The sequence below is a fragment of the Scyliorhinus torazame genome, chromosome 8 (assembly GCF_047496885.1).
Source record: "Scyliorhinus torazame isolate Kashiwa2021f chromosome 8, sScyTor2.1, whole genome shotgun sequence".
NCBI classification, from domain to species: Eukaryota; Metazoa; Chordata; class Chondrichthyes; order Carcharhiniformes; family Scyliorhinidae; genus Scyliorhinus; species Scyliorhinus torazame.
In genome coordinates this window covers 250967254-250994865 of record NC_092714.1, presented here as the reverse complement: position 1 = coordinate 250994865, position 27612 = coordinate 250967254, and the positions used below count along the sequence as shown (strand labels likewise).

General features: G+C 44.0%; 2 protein-coding genes across 8 annotated transcripts in view; one reads left to right on the top strand and one right to left on the bottom strand.

The window, feature by feature from the left end:
* Positions 1 to 23356, bottom strand: LOC140428532 (proteasome subunit alpha type-7-like). The gene is made up of 7 exons (XM_072515103.1): positions 23164 to 23356; positions 16095 to 16221; positions 3078 to 3202; positions 2441 to 2563; positions 1872 to 1991; positions 1500 to 1562; positions 1 to 205 (listed from the first exon to the last, which is right to left on the bottom strand). The coding sequence occupies exons 1-7, from the start codon at positions 23263 to 23265 to the stop codon at positions 116 to 118; spliced, it is 750 nt and encodes a 249-aa protein (XP_072371204.1). The 5' UTR covers positions 23266 to 23356; the 3' UTR covers positions 1 to 115.
* Positions 23357 to 23373: 17 nt separating this feature from the next.
* LOC140428530 (calcium-responsive transactivator-like) overlaps positions 23374 to 27612 on the top strand; it is a 152742-nt gene continuing 148503 nt past the window's right edge. For 6 of the 7 annotated variants that reach the window (XM_072515102.1, XM_072515096.1, XM_072515098.1 and 3 more), the window contains exon 1: positions 23374 to 23679. In XM_072515102.1, coding sequence (XP_072371203.1) covers positions 23611 to 23679 — 69 coding nt within the window. In that variant the 5' untranslated portion in view covers positions 23374 to 23610. Of the gene's footprint in view, positions 23680 to 24581; positions 24803 to 27612 lie in introns of those variants that run through there. The other variant, XM_072515097.1, reaches the window with a different exon arrangement.

Genomic DNA, 27612 nt, shown 5'->3' with positions numbered 1-27612 from the left:
TCAATGTAAAATTCCATTTATTCAAGTATTAACAATGAGTAAAATGTGGAATGCTCAGCTTTTACCAATGATAAACAGGGAAGACAACCATATCTAATGTCTAATTAATGGCACGTTAGGTCTTTGGTGCCTTCTTCTTTTCAGCTTCTTCCTTTTCTTTTTCAATTTCTGAAACATACTTCTCAATTTCCTCAGGTTTCAAGATCTACAAACACAAAAGATACACTTACTTTGCCACCTATTAATACTAAAACTGTATAAGCCTTATAGTTCACATTAATAGATATTGCAAGGATTTATAAAAAAAATTGCAAGGATTTATAAAAAAAGTGTTACTAAGTCTCCAAGTGTACATGTTCTAATACATTACCTTGCAATTATTGGCTTGTCTGCTCTTTTCTCACTGGATTGTGTTTTTTTTTTTACACCAGGGCACATGGTTTTAAACTAGGGTGGCACAGTGGTTAGCACTGTCGCTTCACAGCACCAGGGTCCCAGGTTCGATTCCCGGCTTGGGTCACTGTCTGTGCGGACTCTGCACATTCTCCCTACGTCTGCGTGGGTTTCCTCCCACAAGTCCCGAAAGACGGGCTTTTAGGTGATTTGGACATTCTGAATTCTTCCGCCGTGTACCCGAACAGGCGCCGGAATGTGGTGACTAGGGGCTTTTCACAGTAACTTCATTGCAGTGTTAATATAAGCCTACTTGTGACAATAAAGATCATTATTATTATTAAAGATGTATGCGTTAGCTGGAGGAGAAGATTGGATCTTCCCTGCAAGATGGGAAGAAAGTTTCTGGGAGTTTCTGCTGCATGCAAGCACAATTAAGGACTCTAGCCTAAAATATACATGTGCTCTGGGCTGTGCACATTGTTAAGATTGTAGACTCAAGTTGCTTAGGTTGTTCAAATGTGGCCTTCCATTTGCAGATTAATGGAAATAAATAACTGAAAATGAAGTCCATGCAAAATCTGAATCATATTGCTGCAATTCACCGTCACTTAAAATGGATCTAATTTAAAATTACTTGCTTAAGGCATTTAGGGGGATGACTGAGAAGCTCTTACTGTGGTTAATTCATGTATTATTACTGTGGGGCCAGTTTAGCTCAGTTGGCTGGACAGCTGGTTCATGATGCAGAGCAAGGCTAACAGCGCGGGTTCAATTCCTGCACCAGTTAAGGCTATTTATGCAGGCCCCTCATCGGAGGTGTGGCGATTCTCAGGCTAAATGATCAGTCAGCTCTCCCCCTCAAAAGGGGAAAGTAGTCTATTAATGGTCATCTGGGACTATGATGCCTTTACTGTAGAATTTTATGTAGAATTCTTAGCAAACTGAGAAGGAAATCAAGTTTGCTTAATTGTTTATTAATGTAACGAACACACAAAACTAGGAAGAGAGAGATTTTAACCACTTCAATGTGGAATAGGTTGATCAGCTCAACATACAAAAAGACAGACAATCAATGCAGATGACAAATATTACAAAAATATTACCCTCAAGAGTTGTTCATGCTTCATCACTGCCAGTTCAATGTGTTTTCCGCCCGACTGTACAACCTAACAAAACAGTTTGTGCAAGATAAGTTTTATTTCCCTATTGGGTTTTATTTTTCAGGCTTAAAATCTGGACCAAAACTCACTGCAATGTAGTATAAAGATTAACTTAGAAATACTGGGAACCAAAAATAAAATAAAGGGAGTAATTTATGGGGATAGGAACATTGATAGGAATACAAAAGCTGCATTAAGATAAATTCCTGACCACAAGTACTTTACAGGGCGATATTGGTATTGTTGCACTCATACACTATTTGGGTTGCAATGTTGAAAGCCATTTAACATTATATTTCCACCAAAATAATTTACCTCCAGCAAAGCCTTGATGGCAAGTTTTATAGTACCACTGTCCGTAGCAGTGGCTTCTTCAGTGTAGTTTTTCTCCAGGAATTCCCTGACCGTCTTTGCACTTCTTCCTATGGCATTGGCCTAAATTCAAGAGAAGTGGTGTAAAGGTGTGCAATTTGAAAGAGTTCTCACTGCTCAAAGTTTTCAAACTACGTACCATCCTATTATTGTTTAAATTTCTGAATTGAAGCCAAATCGTTCAAAGACTAATACATTTACATCTTCCAACATTCTGACAGGTATTAAAACAGAAATCACTTTTCGTGGTCTGGATGGGGCAGTGGGTTACCACATAAATCTTCCAACTCACATCGGAACCCAGCTCGGACTGATAGCAATTAATTCCTACCTGGTGTCTGCAAGGCCACTCGCAACAATGTCCTTCATCTGGCATACTAGGAAGTACAGTATCTTTTGCATAAGTTTGACCACAGCAAGCATTGTGCCAGAACAAATGAATAGAAATGAAAACCGAGCCAACTTTGTCAAAATCTAAACTGGGGGTCACCAAATTTGGCAAAACTACTTGCCTTCCATTCATGGTAGGTGCCTGATGGGTCAGTTTGGTACAGTCTCGGAGTTCCATCAAAGTCAAAACCCACAATCAGTGCAGAAATACCAAATGGTCTGCGTCCATTACTTTGAGTGTAACGCTGTAAATAAGATAGAAAAATACAAGTTAGCTGCACATATTATTGATAATTTCAAAGCATGTTTTATGCCAAAAATAATTTGTCTAGTAACATAAATTAAGCAATACAATGGAGCTCAAATAGAGCTACAACATTAAATTTCAGAGTTTAAAAGGTGTAGGTTTAAAATTCTTGGGACGATAATTATGGTGTCAAGTAGCTAGCTGGACATGTATAGGATCTAACCCACAACTTACTCATCTTATATAGTTTGATCAGATTATTCAAACATGGAGCAAAGAGTCAAGGTGCAAATGATCCATTAAAATAAAACTTAGACTTGATTTATAGGTGGATATACATTGGCTTACTGCATTTTGGTTAATATAAATGCTGCAGTCTTGTGCACTAGGACAACAGAACGAGAATCATCAGAACTCTACTTGGATACATATGATAAGTTTTCCTGTGCATTTAAACAGAGCAGCTTTGCAAGCAGCTGTACCTTACTACACAACAAAGAAACTTAATTTACCTGTTTCAAGCTGGCGATGTACCTTGTGATGTACTCAACTGTGACTGGGTCCTCCACAGTGAGCCGATGGCTCTGACACTCTACACGAGCCCTATTTATGACTATCCTGGCATCAGCTGTAAGGCCTATCGTAAAAAAAGAACGATATATTGAGATATATCAATTATCCGTCACTTTCTCTCAGTGCTGTCTGAACAATGGGAAAGCACGTTTTCCAACTGCAATAACAATCTTCAACCGGATCGTGCAGTTTTGGGAAACTAGAACTTAATCAATTTTAGAACTGGATCAAATCCTATTGATGCAGGATTTCCCCAGAATCAATCTTGTTTTTAAGAGCTACTGTGGAACACCTCATCAGAGACAAGTACAGATCCCCTTTTCATCAACCCATGCCCTGTGTTTCAAGATAGCTGCAGAAATTAATTATCCTGCAACTTGTTTCTTCTCCACTTCATGGTGGGATATGCAAAGTCTGCCTCAACTGCTATTGTAATGATGTGCATTGTAAGCAGAGCCTGGGAATTTGGGAGAAGCGAGACAGGGAATTTGGTGCAGAAGGGGAGGGAGGTGCTGCGATTTGCCTCCAAGACTTGGAGTAGTTCATATCAGTTTGAGGCAGAAAAAATTAGAATTGTTTCTCCAGCGATTTAATGCATTAGTAAAAGGAGAAAAAAAAATTAGAAAGTTGATATAAATAACCTAGACTAAAATATGTTAGAGCTGGTTGAGTGTCTGAACTGAAGTGTGTGGGAGCTTGCGAAGAACCATACAATCCAGAGTGAACTCGTGTGCAGTAACGTCTCCACCTCTAATCTCCCTGGCTCAGAGTCATTGAGCTGGAGTGCAGGTTGGAGACATTAGGACATATAGGGAGGGGCAAAAGTAGTATCTGGACAGTTTCTCCAGACCTCAGTCACACTGTAAAAAGCAGCACACATTCAGAATGGTATTGGTGTCCTATTATGTAAAGAGAAAGGGAAACCCAGGTAAGACAGAGAACAAGGATGTGCAGAAATTGATCAAACACGTACAATGTACTTGTTACGCGGGAGGATGGAGGGCAGTCAGAATGCTGACCATCACACTTTGGAGCAGATGGGGAAGCATAATGTGGTCGTTGTAGAGGATTCAATAATATCCTGCAGAGGGCGGCAGAGCGGCAACGCTGATTGGCTGTTGCGGGGAGTGAATTGTGGAAAGCTGCTGTGGGGTAAGTTTCTAGAACTAATATATTTCAGGCAGTGGCTAAACCAGAGACACTACACAAGTAGTGTCTCCCACCCATCCTCCTCCTCTAACCAAATAAAAAAAAGACTGTGGTGAGTTGGTGAGGTAAGCTTTTCTTTCCTTTTCCTCTCTCCACCTTTCCACCACCTCTAACCTGCGTGGAGTGTGAAAATCAGGTAAGCTTTTTTTTCCTCTCTGTAATTGTCAAGTGGATAAATGGAAGGGGTGGCAGTGCAATGTTCCTCCTGCAGGATGTTCGAGGTGAGGAACACCGTCAGTGGCCTGCTGAGTTCACCTGCAGGAAGTGCACCCATCTCCAGCTCCTCAAAGACCGTGTTAGGGAACTGGACCTGGATGAACTGAGGATCATTCGGGAGGCAGAGTTGGTTATAGATAGAAGCTACAGGGTGTAGTTACTCCTAAGAATGAAGGTAGCTGGGTGACGTTTAAAAGGAGGGGGAAGAAGAAGTCTGTGCAGAGATCCCCTGCGGTTGTTCCCCTCAATAACAGGTATACCGTTTTAGATATTGTTGGGGGGACGGACGGACGGACGAATTGCCAGATGTAAGCCACGGTGACAAGGTCTTTGGCACTGAGTCTGTCCCTGTGGCTCAGAAGGGAGGGGGGGGGGGAAGAGAGCAGGAGAGCATTAGTTATTGGAGACTCTATAGTTAGAGGTACAGGTAGGCGGTTCAGTGTCAATGATAGAGGCTCACGGTTGGTGTGTTGCCTCCCGGGTGCCAAGGTCTGTGACGTCTCTGATCGTGTTTTCAGGATCCTTAAGGGGGAGGGGGAGCAGCCACAAGTCATGGTAGAAATCGGTACCAACGACATAGGTAGGAAAAGGGACGGGGATGAAAAACAGGAATTCAGGGAGCTAGGGTGGAAGCTGAGAGCCAGGACAGACCGTGTTGTCATCTCTGGTTTGCTGCCAGTGCCACGTGCCAACGAGGTGAGGAACAGGGAGAGAGTGCAGTTAAACATGTGGCTACAGGGATGGTGTAGGAGGGAGGGTTTCAGTTACTTGAATAATGGGAGCACATTCTGGGGAAGGTGGGACCTTACAAACAGGATGGGTTACACCTGAACCAGAGGGGCACCAATATCCTGGGAGGGAAATTTGATACAGCTCTTCGTGGGGTGGTTTAAAATAATTTGGCAGGGGGACGGGAAACTGATTTGTAGTCCAGGAGATAGCGTTGCTGGAGTTCAGGAAGTTGAGGGTAGTGCAGTACTGAGGAAGGTACCAAGGTCACAAGAGTGGACCTGCAGGCATGAAGGTGGTTTGAAGTGTGTCTACTTCAATGTGAGGAGCATCAGGAATAAGGTTGGTGAGCTTGAAGCTTGGATTGGTACCTGGGACTATGACGTTGTGGCCATTACGGAGATGTCATGTGAGGGTACCTTTAAGAAATGAATGTTTAAGCAATGTATCTTTAAGAAATGCAGTGATGTCAGAGTGTGGGTGGAGCTGGGTTTCAGATCAGCCATTTTGCAGTTGAGTTTCAGTTTGAAAAGAGCTGGGGGGTGTGTCTGTGTTTGCAATGAGCTGGATCTGCTGTGATCTCTGCCATGAAAGACTATCTCTGGATCATTTGGGTGATTTAAACTCACAACAGTAAAGCCTTTAACCTGATGTGTTTCTGGTTAAAGGTGTTAAGTCTCATGGATGTGAAAGGAATAACTGAAGGATTATTTAGTGTTGTAATATTTTCGGGGTTATCTTTGAAGTAAGGGGTGTGTTATTGAAAATATGGAAAGATGTTAAGTCTGGCAATATCTGATCTGAGAGAAACAGGAGAGGATACAGGGAAAGATCCCACGAAGGGTTAGCAGCAGCTGCCAAGAGCAGGATTGTAAAATGCAGATAGCCTTGGTCAAGCAGGCTTAGCAAACAAGACAAACAGGATTTTTGTTTAAAGGTAAAAACAATGGTTCACACCTTCGTTGAAAGTAACTATCTTAGTAAGCAGCTGGAAAGGAAAGGGTGACTTTTAGTTGAATTTGGTGACAATTCTAGGTGTGAAATTTTGCTAATACCAGGTAAATTAAAGAAAACTGGAGACTATCAGTCTACGAGAAACATAATTTAAAGCTAAAATCAAAGTCAAAATTGAGCTGAGGACACAATTGGAAAATAAAACTATAGAAATGACAGGAACCAAACCAAAATTCACACCTCTTGAAACCAAAGCATTTTTGAATATCACAAAGGAACTTTGAACATCACAAAGGAAACAATGTAATCAGAGACCTGAGAAGTGAGGTCATGTCAAAATGAATACTTAGTTGTATTAGAATGTTTAGATCAAAGATACTTTTTACAATCAAAGTGAAAAAAATTACTTAACAATAAAATCATAAAAACTTAACTGTTAGAAAGAGAATATAAACCCAGAGACCAGAGCAGGAACTACACAGTACCAGAACTCAGTGAGAAGTAGAGAGGCAGAGAAGGAACAAGCAGCTCAGAGTCAGATTACAGTCAGCTCGGCCATGGGAAAGGGACAGGGCATAGCAGCCAAGCTAAAACAGCTAATACATCTAAGGAAGACTAGAATTTAAAGAGTAGGCAGAGTCAGCTCAGAGCCAGCCAGCAGAGCCAGCTCTCACAGCTCGGTACATGGGAAAGATAGGACACAGCAACCGAGCTCACCAGCAAATACATCTAAAGACGACCAGATTTTAAAAAGATTGATTGTCAAGGTGGGCCTAAAGGTCCCTTCAGCCAACCACAAGGATCCAGAAGCAAGATCTTTTTACCTTTCTGTAAAGACAATAATTGCAGCTTTTAAAAGAAAAAATATAATAATAAAATACCTTAATTTAACCTGAAATAGTGGTTATTCCAAAGTCTACTTTACTTACTTAGCAATGCGGGACCCAGGATCGATGCTACTACGTGGTAAGTAGATGAAATCTTCGGTGAAGTTATGGGTCCCATAACTTCAGGGGATAACTTGAAAACATAGTTTGACCTGAATAGCACTCACTGAAGCCTGCATCGGAGTCAGGGAGTGAGAATCCCTGTTCACCATTTAGAATGTCAGCCCTTTTTGGTATCGGGCGATTTCTAAGATTAGTGGTGAGTTTTCAACAACAGCTGTTAAGAGATCCAATGTTTATTTAAGAGGTTAAGTTGAGTTCATGGAATAAACATTGTTTTGTGTTTAAAAACCCACATGTCCATAATTGTAATCCCACTCCTGGAGAACAAGCCGTGTGCTTGGAAAAGCAACAATAGCATTAAAGGGGGAGGTTGGTTGAACTCCATGATACATTTTGGGGTTCTGAAAACACCTCTCCCATAACAATTAGGGGCTTGAGGGGGTTAAAAGTCTATCTATTGGATTGGCTTTTGTGAACTTAAAGACAGTGAAGGATTGTTGCTTTTCCGGTGTGGTATTTTAGTTTAAGTGGGGAGTGTGTTGTGGACAATGGCTCTTTCAAAGGCTCAGAAGTTTTTGGGGGTGGAGACTGTCACACGCAGTACCTTACGGACAGAGACTAAAAGCAGACTGTTAGATTTGGCAGAACATTGCAGTTAACATTACGTGACAAAATGCGATAAATGAGGTAATTATGGCAGTGGTTAAGCATTTAAGGTTGCCTGAGATACCGTTTGACTTATTGGAAATGGCAAAAATTCAGTTACAAATTGAACAAATGGAACATGAGAAAGAATTAAAGCGGCTTGAATACGAAAGAGAGAGAGAGAGAGAGAGAGAGAGAGAGAAGAAAGGAGAAAACAAAGAATAGCCCTAGCAGAACAAAGAAAAAGAAAGGGAGATACAGATCAGGGAAAAAGATAGAGAGGGTGTTTGAACTTTAGAAAATGGCCAAGAAACATGAAAATCAGTTAAAATTGGCAGACGTAAAGGGAAACGTACAGTTGGATGATAGTGATGAGGATAGTGAGAAAGAGCGTCACAGTCAAAGGCTTGGTGGGAATCTATTTAAATATGTCCAAGCATTGCCAAGGTTTGATGAGAAGGAAGTGGAAGCTTTTTCATTTCATTTGAGAAGGTAGCTAAACAAATGAAATGGCCACAGGACATGTGGGTATTACTGATTCAAACAAAGCTGGTAGGTAGAGCTAGTGAAGTGTTTGCATCACTACCAGAAGAGGTATCTGGAGCGTATGAGGAGGTGAAGAAATCCATCTCAAGTGCATATGAGCTAGATCCTGAAGCTTACAGACAAAGGTTTAGACACTTAAGAAAAGAACATGGTCAAACATACATGGAGTTTGAAAGGCTCAGTAATTTTGGTAGGTGGATAAGGGCTTTGAAAATAGACCAAACGTATGAAGCTCTCAGAGAAATTATACTTTTGGAGGAGTTTAAAAATTCAATTCCTGATGTAGTGAGAACTCATGTGGAAAAACAGAGGGTTAAAACTGCGAGATTAGCAGCGGAAGTGGCAGATGATTATAAATTAGTTCATAAATCAAAGATTGGTTTCCGACATCAATTTCAGCCGGTGAGGGATAGAAACTGGGGACATGAGAAATACTCAAGTGGGAAAGGTAAAGGTGATCTGATGGGAGACAATAAAGAGAGTGTACCTCAGATTAAAAAAGAAATCCAGGAGGGTGGAAAAGAAATGAAAAGTTTCAGATGATGTTTTCACTGTAATAAACTAGGCCATGTAAAGTCACAGTGTTGGTGGTTGAAGAAAAGAACTGGGAAGGCTGATGTGGTAAAACAGGATAAGACAGTGGGGTTTGTTAAAGTGGTAAAGGAAAGCCCAAGGGAAGCAAAGGAGGTGCAAACGATTGTACAGCTTCTTCAAGAAGTAATTGTTAGGAAGATGCCAGGTGTCTTTAAAGAATTTACTTGTGTGGGTAAAGTTTACTCATGTGTATCAGGAGGAGCAGGTAAAGAAGTCACAATGTTAAGAGATAGAGGGGCTAGTCAATCTTTAATGGTAAGAGATGAGGAATTATGTAGTTTGGGAACAATGTTGCCAGAAAAGGTGGTGATATGTGGAATTCAGGGTGAGAGGAGTAGCGTTCCATTATATAAGGTAAGGTTGGAAAGTCCAGTGAAGAGTGGTGAAGTGGTAGTAGGAGTAATAGATAAACTATCTTGTCCAGGAATACAGTTTATCTTGGGTAATGATATAGCTGGATCGCAGGTGGGAGTGATGCCTACTGTGGTTGATAAGCCAGTGGAAAATCAGTCAACTGAAGTGTTGAAGGACGAATATCCTGGAATTTTTCCGGATTGTGTAGTCACAAGGTCGCAAAGTCACAGGTTAAGACAAGAGGAGAAATCAAAGAGTGAAGCTGAAGTGCAATTATCAGAAACGATTTTTGATCAGATGGTTGAAAAAGAACAAGAACAGGTGGAGGATGAGGCGGATATTTTTAGTTCAGGAAAATTGGCGGAGTTACAACAGAAAGATGTAGAAATAAAACGGATGTATCAGAAAGCATATACGGAAGAGATATCCAAGAGTATACCAGAGTGTTATTACCGTAAAAGTGATGGCTTGATGAGAAAATGGAGACCTGTACACATGCAGGCAGATGAAAAGTGGACAGAAGTTCACCAAGTAGTATTGCCGGTAGGGTATAGAAAGGTGTTGCGAGTTGCATATGAGGTACCAGTGGGAGGTCATTTGGGAATAAGGAAAACGCAAGCTAAAATCCAGAAACATTTTTATTGGCTTGGACTACATAAAGATGAAGTTACATTCTGTCAATCATGTCACACATGTCAACTGATAGGGAAACCTCAAGCAGTGATAAAACCAGCGCCCTTAATACCCATCCCAGCATTTGAGGAACCTTTTACGAGGGTCATAATTGATTGTGTAGGACACCTTCCTAAAACAAAAAGTGGGAATCAATATCTTTTGACAATAATGGATGTGTCTACTAGGTTTCCAGAGGCCATTCCAGTACGTAATATTACAGCTAAAAGGATTGTGGAGGAGTTACTTAAATTCTTTACTAGATATGGACTACCCACAGAAATTCAATCGGATCAAGGATCAAATTTTACTTCAAAGTTATTCAAAGAAGTTATGGATAGCTTAGGAATAAAACAATTTAAATCAACTGCGTACCATCCAGAATCGCAGGGAGCGTTAGAAAGGTGGCATCAGACATTAAAGACAATGTTGAGGGCATATTGTCACGATTATCCAGAGGATTGGGATACAGGAATCCCATTCGTATTGTTCGAAATTAGGGATGCATCTAATGAGTTGGAGGAAGAAGGAGGAAGAAAAATGGACTATTATTATTATACCGGTTTGCGTGTGTTTTTTAAAAAAAAAACGAAAAGGTATATTTACTGTGTACATTTCTTAGTAGATGCTGCAAAAGTGAAAAATGAAACCATCTTGAAGTTGATGGTTTATTTTATTTTCTTTGGGGGGGGGGATCATGTGAGGGTACCTTTAAGAAATGGATGTTTAAGCAATGTATCTTTAAGAAATGCAGTGATGTCAGAGTGTGGGTGGAGCTGGGTTTCAGATCAGCCATTTTGCAGTTGAGTTTCAGTTTGAAAAGAGCTGGGGGGTGTGTCTGTGTTTGCAGTGAGCTGGATCTGCTGTGGTCTCTGCCATGAAAGACTATCTCTGGATCATTTGGGTGATTTAAACTCACAACAGTAAAGCCTTTAACCTGATGTGTTTCTGGTTAAAGGTGTTAAGTCTCATGGATGTTGAAAGGAATAACTGAAGGATTATTTAGTGTTGTAATATTTTCAGGGTTATCTTTGAAGTAAGAGTTGTTAAGAGAGCCAATGTTTAGTTAAGAGGTTAAGTTGAGTTCATGGAATAAACATTGTTTTGTGTTTAAAAACCCACGTGTCCATAATTGGAACCCCACACCTGGAGAACAAGCAGTGTGCTCGGAAAAGCAACAATAGCATTAAGGGGGAGGTTGGTTGAACTCCATGATACATTTTGGGGTTCTGAAAATGCCTCGCCCATAACAGAGACGTGGATAGAACAGGGGCAGGAATGGTTGTTGGAGGTTCCGGGGTTTAGATGTTTCAGTCAGATTAGGGAAGATGGTAAAAGAGGTGGAGGAGTAGCATTGTTAATCAAGGATAGTATAATGGCTGCAGAAAGGCAGTTTGAGGAGGATCTGTCTACTGAGGTAGTGTGGGCTGAAGTTAGAAATAGGAAAGGAGCGGTCACTTTGTTAGGAGTTTTCTATAGGTCCACAAACAGTATCAGAGATGTGGAGGAAAAGATTGCAATGCCGATTTTGGATAGGTGCGGTAGTCACAGGGTAGTTGTCATGGGTGACTTTAACTTTCCAAATATTGATTGAAACCACTATAATTCGAATAGTTTGGATGGGGCTGTTTTTATTCAGTGTGTGCAGGAGGGTTTTCTCACACAATATGTGGATAGACCGACAAGAGGCGGGGCCACATTGGATTTAGTACAGGGTAATGAACCGGGCCAAGTGTTAGATTTGGTTGTGGGAGAGCACTTTGGAGATAGTGACCACAATTCGGTGACTTTCACGAGAGCAATGGAGAGGGATAGGAACATACGGAGGGCAAGGTTTATAACTGGGGGAAGGGTAATTACGATGCGATTAGGCAAGAATTGGAGAGCATAAGATGGAAACAGGAACTGTCAGGGATAGGCACAATTGAGATGTGGAGCTTGTTCAAGGAGCAAATACTGTGTGTCCTTGATATGCATGTCCCTGTCAGACAGGGAGGAAATGGTCGAGTGAGGGAACCATGGTTTACAAAAGAGGTTGAATGTCTTGTCAAGAGGAAGAAGGGGGCTTATGTAAGGATGAGAAAACAAGGTTCAGTTAGGGCACTTGAGGGATACAAGATAGCTAGGAAGGAGCTCAGGAAAGGGCTTAGGAGAGCTAGGAGGGGGCATGAGAAGCCCTTGGCGGGTAGGATCAAGGAAAACTCCAAGGCTTTTTACACTTGTGAGGAATAAAAGAATGACCAATGTGAAGTTAAGGCCGGTCAGGGACAGTAGTGGGAACGTGTGCATGGAGTCTCAAGATATAGGAGAGGCCCTAAATGAATACCTTTTTTCAGTGTTCACAAAGGAGAGGGGCCATGTTGTTGAGGAGGATAGTGCAATACAGGGTGGTAGGCTGGAGGAGGTAGATATTCGGAAGGAAGATGTATTAGAAATTTTGAGAAGTCGGAGGACCGAAAAGTCCTTTGGGACTGATGGGATATATTCTAGGATTCTTTGGGAGGCGAGGGATGAGATTGCAGAGCCTTTGGCTTTGATCTTTATGTCCTCCCTGTCTGCAGGAATAGTGCCAGAAGACTGGAGAGAGGTGAATGTTGTCCCCTTGTTCAAGAAAGGGAATAGGTATAACCCTGGGAATTATAGGCCAGTTAGTCTCACTTCGGTCAAAGGTAAATTATTGGAAAGGGTCCTGAGGGATAGGATTTATGATCATTTGGAAAGATACAGCTTAATCCAGAATAGTCAGCACGGATTTGTGAGGGATAAGTCTTGCCTCACAAGTTTGACTGTATTCTTTGAGGAGGTAACTAAGTGTGTAGATGAGGGTAGAGCAGTTAATGTCGTATACATGGATTTTAGTAAGGTGTTTGATAAGGTGCCCCATGGTTGGATCATGCAGAAAGTAAGGAGGCATGGCATAGAGGGAAATTTGGCCGATTGGATCGGTAACTGGCTATCACATAGAAGACAGAGGGTGGTGGTAGATGGTAAATTTTCATCCTGGAGCTCAGTCACCAGCAGTGTACCACAGGGATCAGTGCTGGGTCCTCTGCTATTTGTGATTTTTATCAATGACTTGGATGATGGAGTTGAAGGTTGGGTTAGTAAATTTGCTGATGACACCAAGATTGGTGGAGTAGTGGATAATGTGGAGGGCTGTTGTAGGCTGCAAAGAGACATTGATAGGATGCAGAGCTAGGCTGAAAAGTGGCAGATGGAGTTTAACCACGATAAGTGTGAGGTGATTCATTTTGGTGGGGCAAATTTGAATGCGGATTACAGGGTTAACGGCAGGGTTCTGAAGAATGTGGAGGAGCAGAGAGATCTCGGAGTTCATGTCCAAAGATCTCTGAAAGTTGCCACCCAAATGGATAGAGCCGTGAAAAAAGCCTATGTTAGCATTTATTAACAGGGGGATTGAGTTTAAGAGCCGTGAGGTTATGTTGCAACTGTACAAGACCTTGGTTAGACCACATTTGGAGTAGTGTGCAGTTCTGGTCACCTCATTGTAGGAAGGATGTGGAATAATTGGAAAGGGTGCAAAGAAGATTTACCAGGATGCTGCCTGGATTGGAGGGTAGGTCTTGTGAGGAAATGCTGAGGGAGCTAGGGCTTTTCTCATTTGAGTGAAGGAGGATGAGAGGTGACTTAATTGATGCAAAAGATGATGAGAGGGATAGAGTGGATGTTCAGCGACTTTTTCCTTGGGTGGATGTAGCTGTTACAAGGGGGCATAACTATAAGATTCATGGTGGAAGATATAGGAGGGATGTCAGAGGTAGGTTCTTTACTCAGAGAGTGGTTTGGGGCGTGGAACACACTCCCAGCTATGGTAGTGGAGTCGGACACTTTAGGAACTTTCAAGCGGTTATTGGATAGGCATATGGAGTGCACTAGAATGATTGGGAGTAGGTTGATTTGATCTTCGTTTCAGACTAGTTCGGCACAATATCGTGGGCCGAAGGGCCTGTACTGTGCTGTACAGTTCTATGTTCTATGGGGAATATTCTTTCCAAGCAAAATTGGGTGTGCCGTATGGTATGTTGCCTCTCTGGTGTCAGGATAAGGAACATCTAAACTGGCTTGAAAAAATATTGGAGAGGGAGGGGGAAGAATCCAATCATTGTGATCCATTTTGGGACCAAGAACACAATGAAAAGTAGGCAAGAGGTTTTGTTTGGAGAGTACTAGGAACTAAATTAAAGAACAGGCTCGCAAGTTTTCTGATCTTTGGATTTTTACATGAAAAACATGCTAATTGGAGTAATAATACAAATGAGAAAAAAAAAGAAACGTGAGAGTAAAATATTAGAGCAATAGGGCATTTTAGGGCCAGTGGCCTAAATAAGCATTTTTTATAAAAATGCATGGAGAATAAGAAACAAATTGAATGAACCACAGGTGCAAATTCAACTGGAGGGTATGAAATGATAGCCATTACTGAGACATGACATGGCTGCAAGACAGTCAGGATTGGGTACTAAATATGCCAGGTTATAAGGTTTGCAGGAAAGATAAGGAAAATGGCATCTAGGGGGAGGATTAGTAATATTAAGAGGACAAGAACAAGTCATGCTGCAGTTACAGAAAGTCCTGGTAAGGCAACACACTGGGAGCGTTTGTTAAATAGGACTTGTCACAATCAAAGAGTCATATTTGAACTCGAAAGGTTAACTCGGTCTCTCTCTTCAAACACGCTGCCAGATCTGCTGAGCATTTCCACCGTTGTTTTTATTTCAGATTTGCAGCATCCGCAGCATTTTGCTTTACTAGAATGACACCTGGACTCCAAGTGTTTAACTAAGAGAGACTGCACAAGCTAAGGTTGTATTTCCCCGAATTTAGATGGTTATGGAGTGATTTGATCAAAATTTCCAGATATTCCAGGGAACAGAGGGAGATTGGGAGAAACTATTTCTGCTGGTTGCGAGTTTAGGACTAGGGACATAATCTAAAAATTAGAGCCTCATCTTTCAGGAGCGCAATTAGGATGCACTTCTTCACAGGAAGGGTGGTGGAAATTCTTTCTGCAAATAACTGATGCTAATTCAATAGTTAATTTTCAATTTGAGACAGATAGATTTTGATTAACCAAACAGTATTCAGGGATATAGGGCAAAGATGTGTATGTGGAGTTAAGTCATGGATTAGCCATAATCATATTTAATGGTGGAACAGGCACATTGGGTACATGCCTATTCCTATATTATAGAAACTAGTGGTACTGAGTGAAGTTAACAGATTTGTTTCAAATAAAACTGTCAAATGGGGCAAAAATATAGCTGGGAGTTTCATAGAATCAACAGTGCAGGAGGCCATTTGGCCCATCAACAGTGCAGGAGGCCATTTGGCCCATCGAGTCTGCACCGGCTCTTGGAAAGAGCACCCTACACAAGCTCACACCTCCACCCTATCCCCGTAACCCCACCCAACACTAAGGGAAATTTGGGACACTAAGGGCAATTTAGCATGGCTAATCCACCTAACCTGCACATCTTTGGACTGTGGGAGGAAACTGGAGCACATGAGGAAACCCACGCAGACACGGGGAGAACGTGCAGACTCCGCACAGACAGTGACCCAAGCTGGGAATCGAACCTGGGACTCTGGAGCTGTGAAACAATTGTGCTAACCACTATGCTACTGTGCAAGAGCAGTGTTGAGGCACACAGTGTTCACTGTTATTAAAGAGTTAATTGGACAGTAACTCCCACACATCTGCAGTTAACTCAAAACAGAGTCAGATATGGCATTCAAACAAAATCAGATATGCCATAATAGGCTACCAGCATTGCACCACATTGAAAAATCCAATACACATTCTCCAATATACATCCACATCATTCTGCTCTGAAGTGTCCTTGGATGCTTTAAAAGTCGTCACAAGTTGTTTCTCATTCCTCTTCCTAGTGTGGCACTGGGGCCTGTTTCTGAGCTGAGAGAAGCTGAATTTAACACAGAGCAGTGACCGCTCCTGGAGCAAATAGTTCATCATGATTTTTAAAAACAATTGTAAAGAAATATTTAATTAGATTTGAGTGACTCAAATAGTCCCAAATGCTCAGCACGAGAGGAAGTAATATTCACCTGCAAAAGCCATGCAAACATTTTCATCCAGTATACAGATCTTCCTTACAGTTCTTTCATCCTGTAATTTGGCTACAGATTTCTTTTCCACTGCAAGGACAACAATTTCAGTTCCTCGAACACCAACCTGTCACATGAAATATTAAAAAGTTAGTCTCAAAATATCATCTCATCATTTTGCAGGACTACTAATGTGCAAATGCAACGTGTGTAAAAAGCAAAATAGTTTTCAAAGCTGCATTCACAGGCAAACACAGTTCCTATCACAAGTTAATGTTTATACTGTTTCTCTCTGGATTGACACTGCTGCTTTCCTGAGAGAAGTCAAGAGATTCTGGGTTTGCAGCATAATTTGGGTACTGTTGCAAAGGTGCAACATTTTGGGTGTTGTATTAAAATACCCTTAAAGAGAAACTGGAATCTATTATAGTTGACTGCCAAGTCAAATTTAACATGCATTTTGAGAATGTGTTACTGTATAAAACAAAATCTATCATGCTTTGCAGAGGAGGAAAAAAATGGATGTTCAGGAATATATTTAGTTATTAGTCAAAAATATTCTTTCCAGTAAACTGTGATTAACTATAATGCACTATTCACTATGTAGATTTAACTAGATGAATACCTTTTTTTTTTTTTTAAATAATATTTTATTGAAAATTTTTGGTCAACCAACACAGTACATTGTGCATCCTTTACACAACATTGTAACAATACAGATAATAATGACCTTTATAAATTTAAACAAAAACAACAACAAATAAATAAATATTAAATAACAAAAAATAAAAACTAGCCCTAATTGGCAACTGCCTTGTCTCAGGCCACCCCCCCCCCCCCCCCCCCCCATCCCTCCCCCCCATCCCTCCCCCAAGTCCTGGGCCGCTGCTGCTGCCTTCTTTGTTCTCCCCTATCTATCTTTCCGCAAGATATTCGACGAACGGTTGCCACCGCCTAGTAAACCCTTGAGCCGACCCCCTTAGGGCGAACTTAATCCGCTCTAACTTTATGAACCCCGCCATATCATTTATCCAGGTCTCCACCCCCGGGGGCTTGGCTTCTTTCCACATTAGCAATATTCTGCGCCGGGCTACTAGGGACGCAAAGGCCAAAACATCGGCCTCTTTCGCCTCCTGCACTCCCGGCTCTTGTGCAACCCCAAATATAGCCAACCCCCAGCTTGGTTCGACCCGGACTCCTACTACTTTCGAAAGCACCTTTGTCACCCCCATCCAAAACCCCTGTAGTGCCGGGCATGACCAAAACATATGGGTATGATTCGCTGGGCTTCTCGAGCACCTCGCACACCTATCCTCCACCCCAAAAAATTTACTGAGCCGTGTTCCAGTCATATGTGCCCTGTGTAATACCTTAAACTGAATCAGGCTTAGCCTGGCGCACGAGGACGACGAGTTTACCCTGTTTAGGGCATCTGCCCACATCCCCTCCTCAATCTCCTCCCCTAGCTCTTCTTCCCATTTCCCTTTTAGTTCGTCCATCATAGTCTCCCCTTCGTCTCTCATTTCCCTATATATATCCGACACCTTACCGTCCCCCACCCATTTCTTTGAGATGACTCTGTCCTGCACCTCTTGTGTCGGGAGCTGCGGGAATTCCCTCACCTGTTGCCTCGCAAAAGCCCTCAATTGCATGTACCTGAATGCATTCCCTTGGGGCAACCCATATTTCTCGGTCAGCGCTCCCAGACTCGCAAACTTCCCATCCACAAATAGATCTTTCAATTGCGTTATACCTGCTCTTTGCCACATTCCATATCCCCCATCCATTCCCCCCGGGGCAAACCTATGGTTGTTTCTTATCGGGGACCCCCCCAGTGCTCCGGTCTTTCCCCTATGTCGTCTCCACTGTCCCCAAATCTTCAGTGTAGCTACCACCACCGGACTCGTGGTATAGTTCCTTGGTGAGAACGGCAATGGGGCTGTCACCATAGCCTGCAGGCTGGTCCCCCTACAGGACGCCCTCTCTAATCTCTTCCACGCCGCTCCTTCCTCCTCTCCCATCCACTTACTCACCATTGAAATATTAGCGGCCCAATAATATTCACTTAGGCTCGGTAGTGCCAGCCCCCCCCTATCCCTACTACGCTGTAAGAATCCCTTCCTCACTCTCAGAGTCTTCCCGGCCCAAACAAAACCCATGATACTCTTTTCTATCCTTTTGAAAAAAGCCTTCGTGATCACCACCGGGAGACACTGAAACACAAAGAGGAATCTCGGGAGGACCACCATCTTAACCGCCTGCACCCTCCCTGCCATTGACAATGCTACCATATCTCATCTCTTGAAATCTTCCTCCATCTGTTCCACCAACCGCGTCAAATTTAGCCTGTGCAATGTGCCCCAATTCTTAGCTATCTGGATCCCCAGGTAACGAAAGTCTCTTGTTACCTTCCTCAACGGTAGGTCTTCTATTTCTCTACTCTGCTCCCCTGGATGCACCACAAACAGCTCACTCTTCCCCATGTTCAATTTATACCCTGAAAAATCCCCAAACTCCCCAAGTATCCGCATTATTTCTGGCATCCCCTCCGCTGGATCCGCCACATATAGTAGCAGATCATCCGCATATAAAGATACCCGGTGTTCTTCTCCTCCCCTAAGTATTCCCCTCCATCCCTTGGAACCTCTCAGTGCTATCGCCAGGGGCTCAATCGCCAGTGCAAACAGTAATGGGGACAGAGGACATCCCTGCCTTGTCCCTCTATGGAGCCGAAAATATGCCGATCCCCGTCCATTCGTGACCACACTCGCCACTGGGGCCCTATACAACAGCTGCACCCATCTAACATACCCCTCTCCGAACCCAAATCTCCTCAACACCTCCCACAGATAATCCCACTCCACTCTATCAAATGCTTTCTCGGCATCCATCGCCACTACTATCTCCGTTTCACCCTCTGGTGGGGCCATCATCATTACCCCTAACAACCTCCGTATGTTCGTGTTCAGCTGTCTCCCCTTCACAAACCCAGTTTGGTCCTCATTAACCACCCCCGGGACACATTCCTCTATTCTCATTGCCATTACCTTGGCCAAGACCTTGGCATCTACATTGAGGAGGGAGATTGGTCTGTAGGACCCGCATTGTAGCGGATCCTTTTCCTTCTTTAAAAGAAGCGATATCGTTGCTTCTGACATAGTCGGGGGCAGTTGTCCCCTTTCCTTTGCCTCGTTAAAGGTCCTCGTCAGTAGCGGGGCGAGCAAGTCCAAATATTTTCTGTAAAATTCAACTGGGAATCCGTCCGGTCCCGGGGCCTTTCCCGTCTGCATGTTCCTAATTCCTTTCACCACTTCTTCTACCGTGATCTGTGCTCCCAATCCCATCCTTTCCTGCTCTTCCACCTTGGGAATTTCCAGCCGATCCAAAAACTCCATCATTCTCTCCCTCCCATCCGGGGGTTGAGCTTCATACAATTTTTTATAAAATGTCTTAAACACTTCATTCACTCTCTCCGCTCCCCGCTCCGTCTCTCCATCTTCGTCTCTCACCCCCCCTATTTCCCTCGCTGCTCCCCTTTTCCTCAATTGGTGTGCCAGCAATCTGCTCGCCTTCTCTCCATATTCATACTGTACACCCTGCGCCTTCCTCCATTGTGCCTCTGCAGTGCCTGTGGTCAGCAAGTCAAATTCCACATGCAGCCTTTGCCTTTCCCTATACAGTCCCTCCTCCGGTGCTTCCGCATACTGTCTGTCCACCCTCAAAAGTTCTTGCAACAACCGCTCCCGTTCCTTACTCTCCTGCTTCCCTTTATGTGTCCTTATTGATATCAGCTCCCCCCTAACCACCGCCTCCCAGACCACTCCCACCTGAACCTCCCCATTGTCATTGAGTTCCAAGTACTTTTCAATGCATCCCCTCACCCTTAAGCACACCCCCTCATCCGCCATTAGTCCCATGTCCATTCTCCAGGGTGGACGCCTCTTGTTTCCTCCCCTATCTCCAAGTCTACCCAGTGTGGGGCATGATCCGAAATGGCTATAGCCGTATATTCCGTTCCCCTCACCCTCGGGATCAATGCCCTACCCAACACAAAAAAGTCTATGCGTGAATAGACTTTATGGACATAGGAGAAAAGCGAGAACTCCTTACTCCTAGGTCTACTGAATCTCCACGGGTCCACCCCTCCCATCTGCTCCATAAAATCCTTAAGCACCTTGGCTGCTGCCGGCCTCCTACCAGTCCTGGACTTCGACCTATCCAGCCTTGGTTCCAACACCGTGTTAAAGTCTCCCCCCATTATCAGCTTTCCGGTCTCTAGGTCTGGGATGCGTCCTAGCATTCGCCTCATAAAATTGGCATCGTCCCAATTCGGGGCATACACGTTTACCAACACCACCATCTCTCCCTGTAATTTGCCACTCACCATCACGTATCTGCCCCCGTTATCCGCCACTATAGTCTTTGCCTCGAACATTGCCCGCTTCCCCACTAATATAGCCACCCCCCTGTTTTTCGCATCCAGCCCCGAATGAACACCTGCCCTACCCATCCTTTGCGCAACCTAACCTGATCTATCAGTTTCAGGTGCGTTTCCTGTAACATGGCCACATCTGCTTTAAGTTTCTTAAGGTGTGCGAGTACTCGTGCCCTCTTTATCGGCCCGTTAAGCCCCCTCACGTTCCACGTGATCAGCCGAGTTGGGGGGCTCCCCCCCCCCCCCCCCCCCCCCCCCCCCCCTCCTTGCCGGTTAGCCATCATCTTTTTCCAGCTTCTCGCCCAGTTCCCACGCAGCTGTATTTCTCCCAGACGGTGCCCCCCCGCCCATCCTTTCCCGTACCCACTCCCCCCTTTCCCCAGCAGCAGCAACCCAGTAATTCCCCCCTCCCCCCCGCTAGCGTAATTACTCCCCCCATGTTGCTCCCAGAAGTCAGCAAACTCTGGCTGACCTCGGCTTCCCCCCGTGATCACGGCTCGCCCCGTGCGGCGCCCCCTCCTTCCTGCTTCTCTATTCCCGCCTTAATTATCATAGCGCGGGAACCAAGCCCGTGCCTCTCCCTCGGCCCCGCCTCCCATGGCCAACGCCCCATCTCCTCTCCCTCCCCACCTCCCCCCATCACCACCTGTGGGAGAAAGAAAAGTTACCATACCACAGGATTAATCATACAATCCCTCTTCGCCCCCCCCCCCCCCCCCCCCGTCCCACCACTTTGTCCAAACGTTCATTTTCGTAGTCCAATCATTCCAATTTTTCTTCTACAATAAAAGTCCACGCTTCATCCGCCGTCTCAAAGTAGTGGTGCCTCCCTTGATATGTGACCCACAGTCTTGCCGGTTGCAGCATTCCAAACTTTATCTTTTTTTTGTGAAGTACCGCTTTGGCCCGATTAAAGCTCGCCCTCCTTCTCGCCACCTCCGCACTCCAATCTTGATAGACGCGGATCACCGCGTTCTCCCATTTACTACACGAGTTTTCTTCGCCCATCTAAGGACCATTTCTCTATCCTTAAAACGGAGAAATCTCACCACTATGGCTCTGGGAGCTTCTCCTGCTCTCGATCCTCGCACCATAACTCGGTATGCTCCCTCCACCTCCAACGGACCCGTCGGGGCCTCCACTCCCATTAATGAGTGCAGCATCGTGCTCACATATGCCCCGACGTCCACCCCCTCCACACCTTCAGGAAGGCCAAGAATCCTCAAGTTGTTCCTCCTTGCGTTATTTTCCAGTGCCTCCAACCTCTCCACAGATCGTTTCTGGTGTGCCTCCTGTATCTCCGACTTCACCACCAGGCCCTGTATATCGTTTTCATTCTCTGCTGCTTTCGCCTTCACGACCCGAAGCTCCTGCTCCTGGGTCTTTTGTTCCTCTTTCAGCCCTTCAATCGTCTGTAATATCGGGGCCAACAACTCTTTCTTCATTTCCTTTTTTATCTCCTCCACGCAGCGTTTCAAAAACTCTTGTTGTTCAGGGCCCCATATGAAACTGCCACCTTCCGACGCCATCTTGTTTCTGCTTGCCTTCCTTGCCGTTGTTCCAAAGGATCCGCTGCAATCCGGCCACATTCCTCTCCTTTTTCCATCCGTGTCCAGGGGGAACACCCTTCTGGTTTACCGCACGGTGTTTTCAGCCGTTAAAATTGCCGTTGGGGCTCCTATCAAGAGCCCAAAAGTCCGTTTCACAGGGAGCTGCCGAAACGTGCGACTCAGCTGGTCATCGCCGCACCCGGAAGTCAACTAGATGAATACCTGATGATTATGCAGTATAAACATGATTCCAGTGTAATGAAATATGGCAAGATTTGCTGGTGTGGTAAATAACATTTCTGTTATCCAATTCTGAACTTGTACAATGTAATTACTGTGCAAGCTCCCCTTTGATTCAATAAATATACATATAATATACACACACACACATTTCATTCCATCATGTTGCCTGCCTAGGAATAACATCGCATTAACAGTTAACTCATTGCTAAATAGCATGGAATAAATAACATTGTCGCCATAGTGCTAACGCATGGCAACTGTGACAGGTGGTTGAAACACGAGTTTTTTAAGTTTTGCAAACAATCCATCATAACTAACGAGGTAGGCTGCAATCTCCTAAAACCGAAAACGTCCCCCCCCCCAAAAAAAAATCAAATGCAATGGTTAGAAACAATTGCTGGTGGTGCAGTTCGGGTGGCGGGCACTAGAGGAGCCTGGGCATCGCAAGGAGTGGCTTTTACCACTGTGGGCAACTGGCTCGCTGGGCTACAGTAATAGAAAGTTGCACGGGGTCTGGCAATGGGAGTTGCAATCTCACCAGCACTACCCGCATCTTTGAACACTGGTGTCCCGGTGACTCTGCAGTTTTGAAGAATCAGTGTTCCTTCCTGGTTTTGTCTTTGGATTTATTGCTACAATACCTGCTCAAAGGAACAAATGATGTTTGTAACAAAATCAACCTAAACGCCAGAGCGGGTAGCTGAGCCCAGGGGTCTGGTCTGAGGGTCACAGCCTGGGGTTTGCAGCTCAACACTTGTGCCCAAGGCCGCAGCTCCTTCCCGCGGGTGGGTGTTGGGGCCGGGAGGAGAGCTTCTGCCTCCGGCTCTTCCGCAATACTCACCGCCGCCGAGCCCTTCTTCACCGCCTCCTGGGCGTACTCCACCTGGAAGAGGTGTCCGTCCGGGGAGAAGACGGTGATGGCTCGGTCGTAGCTGGCGCTCATGGTTCGGGTCGGAAACGAGAGCGAAACCAAAGGCAACCGATCCAAAAACACCCCTCCCCCGAAACGCCGAATCACCTCGTCCGCTTCGGCGCTACCACTGACCCGGAGGAGGGGGGGGGGGGGGCATTGAGTGAGCAGAGAGGCGGGGCTTAGTCTCCCCCTCTTCCCCCCGTCCCTTTAAACAGCAGCTGCAGCCCCTGTCCCCTCACCGCTGTCATCTGCAATCAAACCGCGCTGCATCTGCACCGCTCACAGCCTCATCCGGAATTACATTATTTTAGATATTTTATATATATATATATTGCAACCTCATATAAGAGGGGGAGGGGTGAGGGGGAGGAAATCATGTCCGTGGCCTTTGCAGCAGCTCGCCAGCGGGGGAAAGGGGAGGTCACTCAAGCCACCATTCAAAAGGTAAAACATACGTTTTGTTATTTAATATTTGATTTAGTTATCCTTTCCTGGGAGATCCGTTTTTTTTTGCAATTTGCCAATAATCCTCCCATTTGCCATTTCCTAATTTTCATCTTTCATTCGATTGCTCCCTTTTTTTTTGGCGCGGGGGGGGGGGGGGGGGGTGTGGAGAGAAATGTACCATCTCCCTCTCTCAATGTTGAGGTGCGGGTTTTGATCATTTTCTTGGGGACGATAATGATCCCCCCCCCCCCCCAACTCCCACCACAGGGTTGTGAATGCAGCAGCTTTGAACAAAGCAAGGTGTGATAGTGCAGACACATGGGGGCAACGGGGTTAAAGGAGCCGGTGGCAGTGTTTAATTTCATTTGAAACGTACGGATTCGATGTTTCTCCGGCGCTGCGAAGGCACCGAGGGGAGAAATATCATCTGCTTCGCAAAACGATTGCATCTCTATTATTGACACGTGATTTTTTTTTTAAACGTGCGTTTAGATAAAATAACATCAAATGTGCAGTTTACTTGTGTACAGTGCTTTTGCAGGGGCTGGAAGCTGAGCGTGCCGATAAAGCATCGTTTAACACAAAGTGGTTTTATTTTTTTCTCCTGCCTTTCCTGAAAACGAATGCAATTTGTAAATGAACTGCAAAATTAGATTTTATATTTAGAAGCATCGAAAACGAATGATGTGTTAAACGATGCGACCAGTAATTGATTAATAAAACTGCTACTTTTAGCGAGGGACGTCAGAATTGTATAATTTGGGCATTTTTGTTCCAAATTAGGTCATTAAAAAAAAAATCAAAATAGCTTGAAAACGTAATGAACCGTTGTAAGTCGTAAACTGAAACTTGAAAATCTTAGATTTTTTTTGTAAGGACAGAGATATTTTTTTCCTGCCACTGAATAGAGCTCCTTGAGACCTCAAGTGCTTTATTCCTCGAACCCGTTATCTGGGAATGACGGTGCTGTGGGCGGCCAAGCATTTGATTCCTACCCCTCCTCTCTGGAATCGAGCTGAAAATCGCCAAACTTTATCCAGATAGTGTTTAGCTTTCAATTCGGTGTGAATGGGGTATTTGGGGTTTGACGGTGGGGAAGATGCTGGTGTCGATGAAATAGGTGAGTGACCTGGTTTGTGTTGGGGTTGGGTTGGGGGGGGGGGGGGGGGTGCACACACACGCACATTTGGCGGATTAATAATGGCGAAGAAGAAAAGGTGTCAGTGCAGACAGCAATCAACACCTCATCAGCATCCTGCTCAGCAAACCATCGTGCTGCCATCCGATGGACAGGGGGCATTGTTGCTAAACACCCAACCACTTCGCATCTGTTTCTGTCACTGCCGAGCGTGAACAACCTCCCTCATGTTAACTGCATTTTACTTGCGTTACATGACGGATCGGCCACACACACACAAATAAAATGTGTAACCAGTTAATCAGATCACTGTCATTCAATTGCACAGCACTGGAGTGGGAGTGCACTGATTATTTGCGATGAACAGCATCTTCAAACTGCAGCACATCTTGATCACAAAGAGATCAAACACTAAAATAAAAACGTGTGATCCTCCATCCCCCTTTTCCGTTGTTGGAGCAAAGGTATTTTATATGCATGACTAGCCAGTGTTAATATTTGTACAATTTCGTTTATTTCCCGCTATCGTGCTTCCCCTGGGAGAGGGCAGTAGGTTAACCCGCAGGTAAGATAGATTTTTACACCAAAACTTTAGTCATTTTAAACGACGACAGGTGAATGTGCCATTTAAGTAACCGTATAAAAACAATGAGGAACGTGTGGTAAAAATTCGCGCCCTGCGGAAAATACGCAGCAGGTCGGGGAGCGTCCGTGGAGAGAAGAGCAGGTTCAGGTCGACGACCTCTCGTCAAGCGCTGGCAAACGTCGGAGGGATAAGAGGTTTTAAGCAAGCAGAGGGGAGGCGAAAGAACAGTCTGTGATGGGGTGAAGACTGAGATTGCGTGACAAAAGGGATGTTGATGCAAATAAGATATGTCTGGGAGGCTTGATTTACAGGGGGCCGCTAGACTGACTATGAGTTAAGTTAAGCTATCTTAAAACCAGAAACTATCTTACAATCAGATTCACCCGAGGAAGGAGCTGCACTCCGAAAGCTAGTGATTCCAAACAAACCTCTTGGCCTTTAACCTGGTGTTGTAAGACTTCTTAATGTGCCCACCCCAGTCCAACTCCGGCATCTCCACATCATATCTTAAAACGATGAGGGGTTCCCCCACGTTTTATTTGTACATTTGCATAATGGGATGAAACATTAATGTTCTATGGCTGCTTGAGCTTTCACTCTCTTCCCAGTTCCATGCTATTTGCAACTGTTTTACATGTAAGGGTCTTAACATTTTAACTTTTTAGAATAAAACATGTTGTAAATGTATAAAGGTAAGATTTTATTATGCTCAGTTTGATTTTACATTTATGCCAGAGAACAAAACTGACTAATGTTCAAGAAGGAAATTGGGCACTGGTATAAGATGAAATCTTGTAAACACAAAGTACTGAATAATTAGCAAGAATACCAGTGCCAATTTTATTTATATTTTGTTGAGTCACCAATGACTAAAACATATGCACATAACTGTGTGGCAACATACAATACTTCTCAAATGATTACGTCAGTGGGGTGTCAGAAGCAGTGACTTGGTGATATTGCCACTGGGAAAGTAATCCAGAGACCCAGGTGACCAGCGCAACACATGGTGAGATTTGAATTCAATTAAATAAAAATCTGCAATTAAAACTCGAATGATGACCATTAGATTGTCAAACCCATCTGTCTCACTTAGGGAAGGAAATCTGTTGTCCTTGTCCTTACCTGGTCTGGCCTACATGCGACTCCAGATCCACAGCAATGTGGTTGACTCTTAAATGCAATAAATGCTGGTCCAGCCAGTGACATATCACATTCCATGAATGAAAAAAATGGATCTATCGAGCACAAGACCATAAGAATTAGGAGCGGAAGTAGGTAATTTGGCCCATCATTTTGGCAATTTCTTGAGATTGATGATATGATACTCCCCACTTTCACATCTTATCCTTGATTCTAGCCTCTACAGCCTCTGTGATAAAGAATTCCACAGATTCACTATCCTCATTTCTGTTTAAATGGGCGACCCCTTACTCTGAGATTATGCCCTTTGGTCCTAGACTCTCACACAAGGGGAAACAGCCTCTCAGCATCTCCCCTGTCAAGCCCCCTGAGAATACTATAAGTCTCAATAAGTTCACCTCTCATTCTTCTGAACTCCAATGAGTACAGATAGGCCCAACCTACTCAACCAGACCTCATAAAGATATCCCATCGTACCTTGGATCAACCAAGTGAACCTTCTCTGGACTGTCTCCAATGCCAATATATCTTTCCTTAGATAAGGGGACTAAAACTATACACAGTATTCCAGGTATAGTCTAGTGCCTTGTATAGTTTCCCCCTATTTTTATACTCCTTTCCCATTGAAATAAAGGCCAACCTTTCATTGCCGTCCCATTATCTGCTGAACTAGCATGCTAGCTTTTTGTGATTTATGCATGAGGATCCCCAAATTTATCTGTGCTGCAGCTTTCTACAATATTTCTCTATGTAAATAATATCCAACTCCTTTATTATTCCGGCCAAAGTGCATAACTTCACATTTTCCTACATTATATTCCATCACCCAAATTTTTGCCCACTCACTTAACCTGTATATATCCCTCTGTAGACTCTTTGTGTCATCCTCACCACAAATTCTCAAACTTCAAACAAAACTAAATTGGCTCACTCTCAGTGATGAACTGCTTGAGGATTCTTCTGCAGGTATGGCTGAATTCAAGTAAATATTGGTACAGTGTTAGAAAAGGAGTATTACATTTTTCCATTATGAAGAATTGATATTTGGATAATCAAAGAGTAT